Raw genomic sequence first — 16,718 nt, forward strand, 5'->3', positions numbered from 1 at the left:
TTTTCCTTTACAATATTAAGCTGGGAAATCTGTGTACAAACAGCTCTGCATCTTACTGAGCAAAGTAACATTAAGATTTCACACTGAAGACAGCTGCACTTAAACTAGGGGGGAAAATGGGCAAATGTGTCATAGGCCAGCCATTAAACATTGCTCTGTCTGTAAACAGTTACAGTGGAAGTTGACATTTGTTTCAAAATCAATCAAGTGGGTTTTTTTGCCAGCACTGTTGCTTATACACAGTGAATTTCTGATATCGCACAAACCTGTTTAAACATGTGTCTGTACTTCTATAACCTTGTGTAACAGAAAAAAAATCATTTGCTTTATCTTCTAAAACAGTAACTGCAGTTCAAGTGCCTTGAGTTCAGCTGATTTTTAACGTTTTAAAGCTTGTTCACTTTAGTACAGGGGTCATTAAAACAGGTGACAAAAGTGCAGCATTTGACTTTTTGACCAGAAAGCACATGATTCCATAAAATAATGTCATGTACTTGAATGCAATTATTAATAATTATTTTATTTACAAATACTATTAGAGCAATGCCACCACATCCTCCCCATAACTGTGAGTTCCAGCCGTCATGTTGACCAAGTCATGAGGTGGCGACAGAACCACTATGGGGTCTGTAGGACCTGCAGTACATAAAGACAAAACTGAAATGTAAGTTATATTATATGATCACTTAGAGGCAGTGAATATCTGGATGAATGCTGCATACCTTGTGCTCTCAGCATCACGTGATGAAGATTAACTGGCTCCACAGTCGTCATAGTTACCATGGAGGCAGCACCATCAGCCTCTAACAAGCTGCTATGAGTCAGTGCCTCGCCTGTCAATCAAAATCACATCTGATAAAGTGAAAAGATCTCCAGCCTAACATTTCTTTTCCTCTTCTGTGATTTCCCTGCACTCAAGCAAATTATCACTGTGTAGCAAATATGTGTAGCAGATATCCATAATAGCCTGGTGGAACTGCTGTGAAAGACTGCAGACTCAATAGTGATCATATTACTCAGTGAAATCTTGTTACCTGTTTCTCTGCTTTCAGATGCGAGTGAATCCTCTCCGTGTCGCTTCCTCATGTGAACGTTTCTGCTGCCACTCTGAGAGAACATCTTCCCACATATGGAGCACTGATGGGGCTTCTCCCCTGTTGATGCAAAGATAATGCATAATAATGCATGTTATTGATATTGGCATGTGAGCTGAATATGTTATGTGGGTATCATGTGTAGTCAGATCTGATTTAACATGGGAGTTTTATGTTCTCTAATCTAATTTCATGATGTAAAGATCTGACCTGAACATGAAACACACATGAACTACTCATACTCAAGTCTCTCATAACACAAAGCAGTATGTTCCCCACGAATGTTCACTGGGGGTTGTGGAATGTGCAGTTCTGATGGGCAGAAAGTCACAGAAATGAACTATAGCTTAGAGATTATTCTTTATTAAAACACATTTGACAGAATCACCTTTCTACCTAAGAAGAGAACAGTGAGTTTGTTGTAAAAGACGAGAGCAGCCCATATTGTATGGCAAGACTTTAAAGGTGCAGTAACTGAAATTGTACCTGAAGAATATGTAGAAATCATAACAGAAATAATTGTTTAACATTGGCATCATAAAAGGTGTTACATGGCTGAGAAACCTTGTTTAGAAAGCTTGCTACAGAATAACTGCTCATTTGAGTTTAAATGGTCCTCTTTTATCCACCACTCCACCCCACCCCTAAATCTGCAAATTTGGAAAGAGAAAACACGACCGAGTTGGTAAACCTAATACAACCACATACTTTTATAGTGAGCAAAAAATACTGCTGTGCATTGACAAAATTTAATGCCAAAAAAGACAGCTTTCTTTGCCACATTACAAGCTGTCCTAATGTCCTGTTAACTACTGTGAGGAACTCACGGTTTACAGCTGCTATAAAAATTAAAGGTAACTGTTAACCGACAAAATGTTTGTTGTTCTTTAATAATAAAAAAGGCTTTTATTGGAAAATAAGCATCTTTGGTTTTTATCTTACAACAGCAGACCTGAATTTATTTATTTTTTTGACATAAAAACTACAGGGTAACCAAACAAACCGGACAAGAAAACTGCTGTAAGTATTATATGTTCGAGCAAAATGAAACAAGAGCACAGAAGATACTTCTTTAGTAGAAAATTAAAACACAATCGAATATAATCACAGTTTTTTACAAAAAAAATGTTACAAAACACCTTTGTATATAGCTGTGTGTTGCTGGAATAAAATAGAAACTCACCAGAGTGAACCAACATGTGTTTGCGGAGACTTGAGTACTCTGCAAAAGACCGCCCACAGTTGTCTACGTCACAAAGAAAGGGCTTCTCACCTGACGCACGAGGGAACGTTCAAGACATAAAGTGTACATGATCGTTAATAAAAGTAAACGATCACATTGCATCGGCCACTAACAATTTACTACTAATAAAGCAAATTAAGGTAATTTATGTGTGTCACATTTTGTCAAATGTGTTTTGTGTGTGCAATTGTGTCACATCTATTACAGTCATACATATAATTGTTATTAATCACACGAGTAACTAATTGATAATAAATAGTTGTTAATTGGGTGCAATAATAACCCTCTGTGTTTCTTGTACTTTATTTCACTCAAAGTTTAATATCACATATTGGAAATCACATTTTATTGTTATACAAACTAAGTTCTCAGAATTTGATGTCTATAATGAAGAAACTTACCGGTATGTGTGCGTTTGTGGTTCTTCAGATTACCAGCGGTGGTAAATTTCTTGCCACAGTTCTTCTCATTACAGATGAAGGGCTTCTCACCATTATGTGTTCTCATGTGGACCTGAAGTCTCTGCAGTACATAAAAGCTCTTCCCACAGCCCTCAGCACCACAGCGGAAAGTTCGGTCATTCCTGAAGCGTGCGTACACACACACACACACACACACACACACACACACACACACACACACACACACACACACACATACACACACACAGTGTATTATACACTCAATGCCATCAGGTTAAGGCTCAACAGTAATTGATGGTAACAAAGCCCTGCATTGTTTGAGGAAGAATAACAGGTATAAGAATTATTTACTGTAAGCATTTCTCTCTTATCTATCTTAGCTACAATGCAAAAATAAAAAAGCAAGAACAAGAAGCAGAGACTAGTATTTAACTGTGTTAAAAGGAAATATTTTCAGTTCCAGAAACACCTTCCTTCTCCTACCTATGTGTTTTCAGGTGGTATTTTAGATGTGCAGGATAGGTGAAAGTCCGTTGGCAGTTCTCGTAAGGGCACCTGAGAATCTTCTCTGTAGACGCACGACTGTTTCGTGGCGGTGTCTCCTTTTTTGGCCCCTCTGACTGGCAGCTAAGTATAAGGTCACCTGGACAGGGACAGTACAAGGGGTTTATTATGAGTTGTTGTAGGTGAAGAAGCTATATTCAAAGCAGTACCACCATAAAGATTTATACAAGACAAAAATTAAAATGCTGTAACAAGCTGACTGAAGAAAGGGGATCTTACTGTTGCTACTAGCTCTGGCTTCCTTTGCTAGCTCGGCTCGAGTGGCAGCAATCAGGCTGTCGTGGGCAAGCTCTTGCACCCGCAGGTACCATGGGGCACTCCCGTCTGCACACTCCCCTGCCGAAATTTCCTCTTCAGCCTCATCTACGTCATCCTGCACAAACACCAGGGGCTCTGTCGAGGCTGCCAGCCCTGCAAACAAAGCAGGTGATGAGAGATAAATGAAATCGTTCTCCTAATGCTCATTCTTATAACACTTCATAAAACTGAGAAGATGACAAAATGGCAGCTAATAATTAGACTTTAGAGTTTGGGTTACATGCCAAACATTATAATGCCATATTAAATAATAAGTCAGTACATATAACAGTAATGGTGTCATTGCTATTTAGGTATCTTACATGGTGTACAGAATATTTACACTCATAACTGAACGTTGTTACAACCTACCAGATTTATTTGCATGGTGGAAAAGGGCAAATTTTAACATTTGACGATACCTTTGGCGAGGTTGAGTAGAACATATGAGGTGCTGTCTGGTTGATGGAGGTCTTGCAGAATTGCAGGTGAAGTCGTGGTTGGAGAGTGAGACTGGAGCTGCACTACCAGGGAGTTTTGTTCTGGTCCAAACTCTGACAGCGATGGGGATGTTGCATCGCTAAGAGCACTCTCTAGACAAACACAATCAAGAAACATGCTTTCATTATGGAACAATTTGGGGCATTTAGAAATATATAAATATAAAGAGAACTACTTATACAAGTTGCACAACCTCAACATGTAGCTATTAAAAAATCTAGAGATGATTTTCATCACAACCAATCCTAAACAATACAAAACACTCATCAGTGAATACCTGGAAGGTCTAGCTGGCTACATATGGGATTATCTGAAGAGGGAAGGAGAGGTAGACACTGTGTTTTGGAATCTGATTCCTCCAAACCCTGACCCAAGGGTATGGAGGCGTTCTGCACAAACTCAACCAGCAGCTTCACAAAGATGAAACCAGGTTAGATCAAAAGAGAGTGGCATTTTAATATCATATACAGTAAATGTTTAAAACCTTTTGAGAAAGGAATGCGTGTTGTGCTTCGATACCTCAGGTTTGGAATCAAGCTCATCAGAAAGCATGGATTCAGTCTTGTTTGTTCTGTGGTGGGGAAAAGAACCGATTACAACCAAGAACCAAAATAACCATCAGGACACGAAGCCATTTAATTCGACTTAGATATATGTATATAAAAACTTACCCGCTGGTGGATTAGAAATAGCAGATTATGGTCATCGTATCACATCTATGAAAGGCTTTTGGTCAGTCGTCCAAAAGACTAAAATTGAATCAAAGTCAAAGGAAAACGATTCATTTAATACAGCAGTCAATAATATTGAACACAGTTTAGTGGCAGTTAAAAAAAAACTTGTAAATTTTTCTGTAATTGTTAACTGTGTAGTAAAAATTTCTGATTTTAACCTAAACAACAACAACAACAACAACAACAACAGCTTTTCCTCCTCCGGCCTTTGACACCTGGATACACAGAACATATAGCCAGCTAACTTTTAGCCACTGACAGATTTAAACCAACTTCATATACAAATAGCATAAACAGTCAAACTGCTAACCTGAACTTAACCGTATTATACACACTAACTCAGGCTAGATAAAGTTTTGTCGACATTTAATACCCTTTAAGAAGCTAACTAGCTATCTGACTGTTAGCTAGCTTAGATTTCTTTATTTCCACTATTTTTCCATTATTAACGGTTATATTTTTTACATGTTTTATATTTCAGTCCAGCTTATTCGTGCATGCAGTCAGCATTTTGGTTCAAATGTATGTATTTTAATCCTACCGCCATCCGTCATGTTAAAAGAGAAAACAACAACATCTCAGACAAAAAAGCGGTGCCAAATTGTACTTCCGGGTTGAGATGTGAACAGTGATGTGTCGCTGAAGAACGAGTCGGTTTTTTTAAGGTGAACCCCGAGTATCGACTCGCATTTGAACGACTCAAGTTTTGAATATGACTCAAAATTCTCATCCATAAAAATGTAGGACATTTAGTTATTATCAAACAGTACATGAAAATGTACCAAAGGAAGTTTGTCAACAACAACAACTAGTCAACTGAGTAACAAATAAAAATGCCAGCATTTCCAATAGAGATTAAATACTTAACTGGAAGTGGTAGTTTTTCCTTTTTCATTTTGTTTTAAATAATATTGTAAAAATGACTGCAAATGATGCATTAGCACTGCACCTTTGCTAAGGTCCTCTCCCACATACTATTAAATATAAATTTTTGTAAAAAAATAAAAATAAAAAAAAATGGGGGGGGGGGGGGTTGTCCCATTTCGGGTTATTTTCTGTAACCCTACACCTAATAAACAGTCCCCTCCAAAAGTATTGGAACATCAAGGTCATATCTTTTGTTTTTGTTTACACTGAACCGTTGTGAACGCCAGAATGTACACGTCGTCGACCGACGTCGGCCTTCGTTTGTTGATATTTACAGCAAAATGTGTTAAACAATAAGGAACATGGTAACATAGCAGACCATGCAATTTGAATGGAAGCAAAAGATTAGGAACAGGTAAACTTAATCTAAGTTCAATTAAATATGGCTTAATATTTGGTTGCATATCCCTTGGTTGCAGTAACTGCATCAAGTCGTTGACCCACTGCCATTACGAAAACGTTGCGTTCTTCTTCTTCAGTCTCCTCTTCAGAAGGTGAAATTCTGCTCAATTTGCTTAAGGTCTGGTGATTGACTTATCCAGTTTATCACCTTAAATTCCTTGGCTGGAATTGCATCTACAAGCAGAAACATCCTTAGTAGTAATTTATTTGTACATTGTGTTTTTTTCATCTGGGGGCCTTTTTTGGCTGGGTTAATGTAAATAATAAAGAAGTGCCACCACAATGCTTTCTAATCATTACATAACTTGATTTCTTGTAAAAGTCCTCTAGAAGGGGCCAAATCATTTTTGTTTGGTGGCCTATTTAATGTTACCTTTTTTGATGATTTGTAGAATATATATATATATATATATATATACATATATATATATATATATATATATATATATATATATATACATATATATATATATATATATATATACATATATATATATATATATACGACTGAGCCACGACTGAGGTGCCTTGAGCAAGGCACCGAACCCCCCAACTGCTCCCCGGGCGCCGCAGCATAAGTGGATGCCCACTGCTCCGGGTGTGTGTTCACGGTGTGTGTATGTTCACTGCTGTGTGTGTGCACTTTGGATGGGTCAAATGCAGAGAACGAATTCTGAGTATGGGTCACCGTACTTAGCCGTATGTCACGTCACTCTCTCACTCATATAATATATGAGGTGCTGTCTAGCTGGTCTTGCAGAATGTTGGGATCAGTTAGTCGAGTGAGTTCCACTATCATGGGACTTCAGTCTGCTCTAAACTCTAAACATTAACAGTCTGCTTTACTTTCAGTATCTTCCTAAAATATGAGAATCCTAAAACAGGTTTCTTAAAGCCAGTTTAAGGGCAATGATAGATTGTATGGTTCTGTATGGCTCAATTCACAGCTTGCATCAGTTCTGTATTTGTGGGCCACGCTCAGTAAAGCCAAACTCTTCTTGTTTTATGAAATTTGTATGAATGACCCCCCCATGGAAGACTGTTATATCTCAGACCCTCAGGTCCACTTAAAGAAATACTGCAAGTGTATTAAAGTTTTTAAGTACCTAATTTTCTTTGTTACTTCTGAGCTGCTGTTTTTAGCACACTCTAGAGGCATTCCAGAGTGGACATGGTGTATGTAAAATGAGAATGATTTTTGTTGTGATTTTGTGTTTTGATGTTGGTCCTAAAGAGTTAGTCACCTTTTCTGTTCTAGCAGTATATAAAACTAGCTCCACTGCATACCTGCCCCTGCTATATCTGGGTAAAAGCAGTGATTATATTTGTAGATGTTTATGGAGCTCTATGTACAGTACATGCAACACAGGCTGCTTTCATGACATTTAGGACTAATCTTTGTAAGACTCTGCTACTATATAACAGTTTCTTGTGGAAAATCCTAAAATAAGCCAGAGACAAAACAGTGTACAATGAGAGCTATGCATACCTCCAGGTCCCATTGTTCCTGGGATATGCCCTGGATCAACCACAATTGCCCAAAAGGAGAGGGGAAAACAGTATTTAAAGCATCAGCTGTCTGCTTTTTCTTTTTAATAACTTGGGTTGCAGCATCCCCATACATCCATCTTCAGAATAAAAATAGAAAATATATAAACAAGGATGTGTGCAAATAAAAAAAAATCCATATGTTTGTTACCATACATATAGGCTAATTTGTAGCAAACACTTTCATTATGATTCCATACTTTTACTCTGGTGCACTTTGTTGTAGTATAACCTTTTGCCTCATTCTCTCATTCTGCATCAGAGGCATCTCATGTTATGAATAATTGTTCTCTGTCTTTATATTTGATGTTTTTTGTTGTTGTTGCTAGAAATAGACATTTTCAATCTGACGACCTTTAATCAGACGTCACATAAAATGTATCTTCTATAATTTAACTGAGTAAGCTAATTGTTTGCTAAATGTTAATTTCAGTTAACAATAGCCACCTTAAATATACTTGTGTGCTCATGATCTTCCAAGAATATTTTCTTTGAAAAATAATGGGGATCATTTAAGAATGCTGAAAAAAACATTCAGTTGGCACAGCGGATCATCCAAGATGCATTTTTTTTTCATATCGGTATTTATGCCGAATGCCCTTCCTTATACAACACAAACCACACACACAAATTATCCAGGCTTGGAACTGGCACTGAGTTAATGAATGTTAATATATTTTTAAATTAATCAAACAATTATTTATTGGATAGCCCAGAATATATAGGCTGCCCTGAGCAAACTGCGTTGTCTGTGTGAGCTCAACATATAAAAATCATATTTCTTTTGTTTGTATGGTTTGTACATATGGTTTTATTGAGAGGCTCAACATTTCCATTCAGTTACATCCCAAGTACACATTTACATTCAATTATGTTACACCTTCTCATACACTGCTACAGTATGCAACACAGTCCACTAAGAACCATGGAGTAACATGACCTGCTAGCATTTACCAGCCACATTAAGGAAATTTTCTAATCTTGCAGGTTCAGTCTGAAGCAAATATTATATGTAAAAGGGGTGAAAAAAATCATTTCGGGTTATTTTCTGTAACCCTACACCTAATAAACAGTCCCCTCCAAAAGTATTGGAACATCAAGGTCCTATCTTTTGTTTTTGTTTACACTGAAGCATTATGAACGCCAGAATATTGTTGTTCGTTTTCTTATATTTACATCAAAATGTGTTGCAGACCATGCAAATTGAATGGAAGCAAAAGTTTAGGTAGACTTAACCTAAGTTCAATTAAATATCACTTAATATTTGGTTGCATATCCCTTGCTTTCAGTAAGTCGTTGACCCAATGCCAATACAAAAATGTTGCATTGTTCTTCTTCAGTCCCCTCTTCAGAAGGTGAAATTCTGCTCAATTTGGTTAAGGTCTGGTGATTGACTTATCCAGTTTATCACCTTGAATTCCTTCCCCTGATGAAGTCCTGTGTTTTGTTCTAGAAGCAGCCATGCAAGCCCAAGCCATTGTTTATACATCGGCCACTCTACATCACGTTCTGTTTTATTTTGGAGTGTTTAAACTTTTGTGGTTCATCTCTGAATTTCTTCACGAATTTCTTTCTGCCCTTTAAATTCTTATTACTGATAAGCGGTTTGCATATTGTGTTCCATGTCTGGTTTTAGTACACCAATTTTTTTTTTTCTTTACCCAGGACATTCTTATTTGTTTTACTGGCTGTGCCCAATGCATGTGTGCAGTGTCTCTGAGTTTCCCTGTTTTCTCAGCTTCAAATTCATATTTTTATATCAAGCACAAATGTCTTCAATGTACGGGGCTGAAACTGTTCCAATACTTTCAGAGAGAACTACATGACACAATGGTGGCAAACACCTGGATTGTACATCACAGATCCTATAATGGAAGACTGCGGAGTAGGAAATGTGTATTTAAATACGGAATGTCCTACAAGGTCAGTTGTTTAAAACAAACCAACAAAAACAAAGAATAAAACAACTAGATAGAAAAATAAAATGTAGCTGTTCAGATATTATGAAATAAAGCACAATTTGCAGTTTGCAACGTTTAAAAGAAAAACATTGAGAACCGTTTACAAATTGTACATACATGCAGGATACATGTACAAGATGAATTATATTTGTACGATTATTCAAAAAAAAAGAAGAGGCCTTTTGCTTTTAAAAGCAGAAAACAGTGCACTAGTGTTTGTTACACATACATCTAAAATCCATCACTTGTCCTGTCTTTAAGATCTAGCCATGACCCACTGATGGACAGTTATGTCTCCCAAGAATGTGGTAACAACTTTAATACTAGAAAAATACATTTGCAAATGAAAACTGGCTTAAATCATGGTTTAAAGTTAAGTGGCACAGCTGATATGAAAAAATAAAGAGATAGTAATGTAATATTTTACAGATATATGACAGATTTTAAAAGGTCGTTAGAGGAGTAAATAACACACACTAGCTAAATCTATAGATCAGTGCAAAACCCACAGTCTATTCTGACTGACCATGAGATGTACATGGTCTTTTACATGACCTTTGTCAGAAGCAATAGTACATACCTTTAAGGAAGATATTGACATAAAGGCAGGAGAATGCTGCTATGGTCAATGTGATATTCATAGACTATATCTTTTTTTTTTACATTTGCGTTTCAAGGGAATTTGAAAAGAAAATGTCACAGGTACTAGTGGTCAATGTCCTGCTGCCCCTAAACAAAACCTTGAGTATCACTTCTGATATTACCATTCCATTATACCACATATACAATTGGAATAATAATAATAATAATAATAATAATAATAATAAGATACCAGGATAGTTGCAATCCAGTGTTTATGCACAACCTAATCTCAGAGACCCTTCTATAGACACTGTGGATCCAAACAGAGACTCTGCCTACAAGCTACTTTTTCAGTGATAACTGCCTGGATAATATCCACCTGGTTATGAAAAGCTTTCTTTCTATTATGCCTGAATGTACAAATAAAAAGATTGTCAGTATATGGGCTTACATATACCAGTATAACACCAGTTCCCTTTACTGTAATTCACAGAAATCATTTGATCTTGTCCGAACCCTTAAGAAGATCTCATATCTTTTTTGTAATGATGCTGAGACTAAATACAATAAAAATCCATCACCTTAATAGATTTCATCATCAGGATCTCTGTAAACTGAAGGTTTAGACAAGAAATGTTAGAAAAGCTGTGTTTAAAGAACAGGTTCCTGTGCAATAGTGATCTTGTTAAAAAAAAGTTTTTCAAACCAACATTGTTTGCTTAAGAAATAAGCTACAGTGAAATTTTGGTTAATGTTCATTTACAAAACCATTTATGATAGGGGGGGGAGAAAGAGATTAAAAATTGTTTGGGACACAATTGTATATTAATATTAAAAAGACAAATTTGACTCGACACAATACACATATTCTGAAAACTGTATATTATCTATGCTATGGTGAGGTTTAAGGCAACTGGTTTTACAATTAAGGATTCAATTAAGAGGCTCACATCTGCCTCGGGCATTTAAAAGATACTTGAGGGCGATCTGATCAAGCAGTAATGCTCTTCTTTTTGGCTGAGGAACAATGCATACTCTGAAACCGCTTTTCTTGGATTTTTATAAATCTAGTAAATGCTACTAAATCTATATGGTATATAGGTAACGTAGGTAAAAGACGCACAACAGAGAACTGCTGCAAACACCGCAAGAGTTGCATCTGAAGAGTCCATGCTACAGGCACAAAAATTACAGCACTGAGCTGATCTTATAAATATTGTAGTAGCTAAAGCACTACAAAAGACTAACTACTGATTACATGTTTGTACTATCACTAATATTAATGTCACATGACTCTACAGAGCATTAACATACCAGCCTGCTTTGCCTGCTGATATGTGAATTTCTTTTTTTAATCGGTATCCTAGTTTTTATATATTAACGGTTTGCATTCAGCAGTCCATAAGCACATTCTTAATTTTGCTAATACTATGTGAACAACACAATTTAGCTATATTATTGAGACAAAAAAATTAAAGCCATTTCAAAACTGCCTGCAGATAAGATTTATAAATATGATTTTTCATTAGTACAGACAAAAAGACTTTACTAAGGTCTGACATATTAGTTCCATTTTACAACATTCCTGCTGTGGTCATGGTTCTATTTCAATATTTCATTATAAATGAACCTTTATAAATTGCTCTATCCTGGTCCCAGTGGTTCTAGAGCCTACCCTGGCCACACTTGGAGTGAGATGGGAATGCCCCTTGTATAGGATGCCATAACACTGCACATAATTCACATTTTGGGGCAATTTAAATTAGCCAATCCATCTATCAGGCATGTTTTTAGGAGGTAAGCAGCAAGTAGTACAGTGTGAAACTCCACAAAGACAGTCTCTGGAACTCATAATTGAACAATGGACCATGGAGTAGTGAGCTACCTGCTGTACCTGCTGTCTCATGTGCTTGGAGCAATGCTGCCACAGGGCCCAAATATATTGTTCATCTTTGATGACAATAATGCAGATGTTGGAAGTTCCCAAATTTAGGAACATTCCATCACAATGGAAAAAAGGATCAAGGACTAGTAACATTTGCACAACCAGTTTCAAAAAGTATCTTTCCTGGTTCAAGTGTCCTACATCAAATGATCCATTTGTGTCTCTGGTCCAGTATTCAAAGACTTCTCAAGTTTTTCCTGCATACTCATCTGTAGTTTGGTCCAGATACACAAGTCTCCTGTTTGTATGGCCTCCATAAACAGGTTTGTGTGCTCCCGGAGTTGATCCAGCTCTACCTGAGTGCGCCGATTCTGTCGTATCAACTCTTTAGTACGCAGTGTAATGTCCAGCAGGCCTGATTTACTTAAAATATTGTAGGTGTTGCAGAAACGCTTCCTCTTGTCGTTGCTATCCGAGTCACTGTTCTGGCAAATGTCATCTTTAAAGGCAGCCTGTGGTTGGGTCTGTAATGTCTTGTCGTGCATTTCTGTAGGTTCTGTTGTGGACTCCAGCCTTTCAGCTATAGGCTTTTCCACACAAGGATAACTGGCAGTGGGAGAATCAGTAAGTGGAGCCTGGGGCTCAGGTGATGCTGGATGATGCCTGGATGGTGTAATGTGGTTTGGAGTAAGAAATCCAGAAGAGGAACTAGTTTGTACAGCTTGCTGCCTGTCTCTATCAGGAGAATCCCAACAGCTGGAAGATGAGCTGGAACTCTTCATTGATGCAGTGACAATGGAGCTGCTGCTGCTGCTAGTACAGCTACTGCGTGGACTGTCCCCTGGGTGGGGGGCAATTTTGGGGTAGGATTTCAGGATGGGGAGATACTTCTTGTGCTTACGACGCTTAAAGGGTGGTCCTTTTAGCTCTGAAGTATTTCTCTGCGATATTACTGGTTGGAGGAAGACTACCTGGGGTTGCTGAACAACCTCAACAGCTGGACTGAAGGCCCATGGTTTCACAGAGGGAGGGTTATCACCAGGCTGTCAATAAATAAATGCATACAAAAACTAATGAGTTCTTAGCATGTCAAATGATCCTTAGCTGAATAATAAAAAAAAATGAACGATTCATTTGAGGAAATGTAGACCTATATATTTCTGTCTGGTGACACAGATTCAGGATAATATTTTCTTGCTACATAAATTTTAGTGGCCAAGTCCACTAGAGCTACATATCCGAGTGACTTGAGGTTGCTCATTTAAAGTACATTAGTTTTTTTATAGACTGGAATCTTCCATATATTAAATGCTTGTGAATTATTTATAAAATGCACACATTTTAACTCATAATAAACACATTTTTGAGATTTTTAACAAAAGTGCTTCTGTCTTGTTTAGACTGAATATTTGTTTCAAATAAATCATATTTCACATTTTAGGTACAGCTTCCCTTGAAAATGATCAAGGGAGTGTTGTTTTTACCTGTTTGAGAAGAACATTATTCATGATGATCATGGGTGACAGGCTTTGAAATGATCCTCCAATGACAGCCAGCTGAGAAGTCTGAGACCTGGAACCTGACACTGCTTGCTTCATCCTGCGTGCTACATCCTCTGTGTCTGTCTGATCAACTACACTCAGATGCTCTGAACTAGTGTCTACAAAAATAAAGAAATATTTTTGTAAAAAATATAAATAAATAAATAAATAAATAAATAAAATAAAACAAAAACAGCACATAGCGTAAAAGATAAATTCATATTCCGACACCAAAAAAATTACTATTATTTTTTATTATCATCATATTATTCTTTTAATACAAACCCGAAAAACCAGAATCCCTTTCGGAATCAGGTTTGGACATTTCTATTCTCTTTGTTTTAGATTTGCCCATCGTGGTTACAAGCCCGTCGTCTTTCATCTTCATGCTCATACCGGCTTCACCTTTGGTCTCCTCACACCACACTCACACTGTCAGAAAAAGTGCTGATGAAAGGCAAACAGTGACAGTTACACATCATCAAACCGTTTCCTGATAAGAAAATCATTTGATTTTTAGTTTGAAGTAAAAAAAAAAAAAAACATCATCATATTCAAAAATAATGAATATGCTGCAATATTTATGAAGAGATTAAACTAATGAAAGTTAATTTCATTAGAAAGAATAGAATAACGAAAGAATATTACAATTTATTATCACTTCATAATGCATCAGGTGTATTAGATAGGTTCTCGATGCACAATTTACAGCAGTAACACCAGCAAATTCGTATAAAATGCTGTACACATTAATAGCTTGTTTGTCAGCATGTTAACTGTATATTTTAGACCATTAAATGTTGAAAAGCAAGCAACTGTACAAGCTGTTACTGATAACATCTGACAGTTCTGTAGGACGAGGAACGACCTGTTGAATTCTGTTGTTTTATTTACAATTTTACATGATGTTCTTCAACCGTGATTAAAAAGTAGTAAATACAAGACAGTGGAAGAGTTGTTAGGGAAAAATAAATATAATACCTGTAATCACACGGAGACGACTGTCTTCGTTTAGTTAAACTGGGACTGGACCATTACTCAAATTAGCTAGCTACACGTTAGCAGGTAGCTCACTGCCTGGTTTGACATTTAACTGATTTTGGACCATCATATAACAGTCGAGATAAACATTTACATGTCAGAATGATAAATAAAAAAAACACTCAGTAAGTTTCTCACTCAATTTTAAGCATTATCTGGCCAACCTGGCTAACTACGTTATGGTACTTTACTGTTAGCATGCTAGCAATGTTGTTTACCAAAGTCGGCTAGCAGGCTAACAGGATTACTAGCTAACATTGGGTAAGATTAGATGTGTGTCTATGTAAGTGTCCAGAAGATGACGATGAAGTAGCAAAGAACAAACAAATAAACGATTCCTAAAATGGTTTAAACGTGTGAAAGTCTGCGTGGTTATACCTACCTACCTTTCTGTGTGTGTGTGTGTGTGTGTGTGTGTGTGTGTGTGTGTGTGTGTGTGTGTGTGTGTGTGTGTGTGTGTGTTCTCGTCTCGCCCGTATTGCTGGTAGCTACACACCTCAGCAACAATCCACGATACTGTACACGAGACAGCAGCTGCTCACGTAGAGCGCGCGCGCACGCACACACGCAAGCGCGCGCGCACACATACATACATATACACACACACACACACATACAAGGGCATCGATTTGGGTAGGGACGGTAGGGACATGTCCCTATCAATATCCAGGGAACACTCAATTGTCCCTAGCAATAATTCGACCAAGCCTATACATATATTTATACATAACCACTGATGTCCGTCTGTGTCTTGTGCTTTTTTTACTTATTTCATTTAACATTTATCCAGGACTCATTAAATAAAATGAAAAATATTTTACAACGGCGTTCTGTAAAAAATAGCGCAACTAGTGGAACACAAACAGTTAACAAATCCCCCCCCGCAATGAATTCCGCCTCTGTATCTCACCTCTCTGAAATGATTGGCCTTTGCCTTTTTTGAGCCCTGCCTCTCTAACCCACGTGGCTGTTTGATTGGCTTTGTCTTTCTCGCTAATGTGTTGAGGTCGGCTGCAGCTATATTCCGTTGTATGAAGCAATATGCAACGTGATTATGCAGGCTACCGGTATGTGAGGAAGAAAGTATTCTTATAACAGTTTTATCCACAAAACACAATCCCATATAAACCGGATGAGTTGCAAATTTAAACATTAGTGTGTAAATCTTTAACAGTCATTTAAATAGTGGAATGTCAGACAGACAATCAAAATCACTCAGACCACTGTGTCCAACCAGGTGGACAGTGCGAGGAAAAGCAATCAAAGTGCTGTCTCAGTATGAGAGTGTTTTATCAAGCTTGGAGGAGATGGCGTCAAATGGATCTAACACAGGTGTGAGGGCAAATGGACTGCGAGAGAGGTTTGAAAAGGGTAAAACTGTGCTTGGACTCTTTCTGGCATTAGAAGTAGTTGAGGAATTGGAGTGTCTGAACAAGTCTCTGCAAAAACGGACTGAAACTGTTGCAGGAATGAGAAGTGCAATAGAGTGCATCAAGTCCAATTTACAAGCCAAAAGAAATGAGGAACGTTTTCAGGAGGTTTTTAATAAAGCAGCTGCAATGGTTGACTCCCTTGGATTTACGTCCATTCAGTTTCCTCACCAAAGACACCCACCGAGGCGATACACTCTCCGAAGACTAAAAACATGGCTCAGAACAACAATGACATAAGTGAGACTGAACAGTATTGCTGTGTGCCATGTCCACCAGGACAAACGACAAAATCGATGTGAAACACATATGCCAGCAGTTTATATCTGGTCATGACAGACGTAGACGTGTGTTTGGCTTGTTCAAATAGCAAGTTACAGTACAGTACATACTAACCTCTCAGTTTTTATGATGTGGCTAGTTACCAATTATATAGTATATATAAATATATATTGTTGTTTAAGTAATTAACAATATATAAATATATATATATATATAACTTTAACTTTAAATATATATATATATAACAATATATAAATATATATT

General features: G+C 37.2%; 2 protein-coding genes across 9 annotated transcripts; both read right to left on the reverse strand.

Annotated features, from left to right (window-relative positions):
• Positions 1-499: 499 nt before the first annotated feature.
• On the reverse strand, positions 500-5,532 carry znf410 (zinc finger protein 410). 3 transcript variants are annotated; one of them, XM_027149450.2, is made up of 12 exons: positions 5,397-5,532; positions 4,793-4,870; positions 4,641-4,692; positions 4,399-4,531; positions 4,043-4,213; positions 3,543-3,734; positions 3,243-3,402; positions 2,739-2,920; positions 2,278-2,367; positions 1,035-1,154; positions 723-833; positions 500-636 (listed from the first exon to the last, which is right to left on the reverse strand). In XM_027149450.2, exons 3-12 carry the CDS (start codon positions 4,671-4,673, stop codon positions 536-538), a joined length of 1,293 nt encoding a protein of 430 aa, XP_027005251.1. In that variant the 5' UTR covers positions 4,674-4,692; positions 4,793-4,870; positions 5,397-5,532; the 3' UTR covers positions 500-535. The 3 variants fall into 3 exon arrangements, with proteins under 3 accessions (XP_027005251.1, XP_047657620.1, XP_047657621.1); XM_047801664.1 differs by having other exon boundaries at positions 500-657; XM_047801665.1 differs by having other exon boundaries at positions 500-657; positions 5,321-5,459.
• A 3,734-nt stretch (positions 5,533-9,266) lies between these two features.
• On the reverse strand, positions 9,267-15,378 carry cipcb (CLOCK-interacting pacemaker b). Of its 6 annotated transcripts, none has more exons than XM_027149462.2 (4): positions 15,239-15,378; positions 13,987-14,148; positions 13,645-13,820; positions 9,267-13,203 (listed from the first exon to the last, which is right to left on the reverse strand). In XM_027149462.2, exons 2-4 carry the CDS (start codon positions 14,093-14,095, stop codon positions 12,358-12,360), a joined length of 1,131 nt encoding a protein of 376 aa, XP_027005263.1. In that variant the 5' UTR covers positions 14,096-14,148; positions 15,239-15,378; the 3' UTR covers positions 9,267-12,357. The 6 variants fall into 6 exon arrangements, with proteins under 6 accessions (XP_027005263.1, XP_027005265.1, XP_027005262.1 ...); XM_027149464.2 differs by having other exon boundaries at positions 13,987-14,133; positions 15,239-15,361; XM_027149461.2 differs by having other exon boundaries at positions 15,129-15,250.
• Between the last annotated feature and the right edge of the window lie 1,340 nt (positions 15,379-16,718).

Source organism: Tachysurus fulvidraco, chromosome 16 (genome assembly GCF_022655615.1).
Source record: "Tachysurus fulvidraco isolate hzauxx_2018 chromosome 16, HZAU_PFXX_2.0, whole genome shotgun sequence".
NCBI lineage: Eukaryota > Metazoa > Chordata > Actinopteri > Siluriformes > Bagridae > Tachysurus > Tachysurus fulvidraco.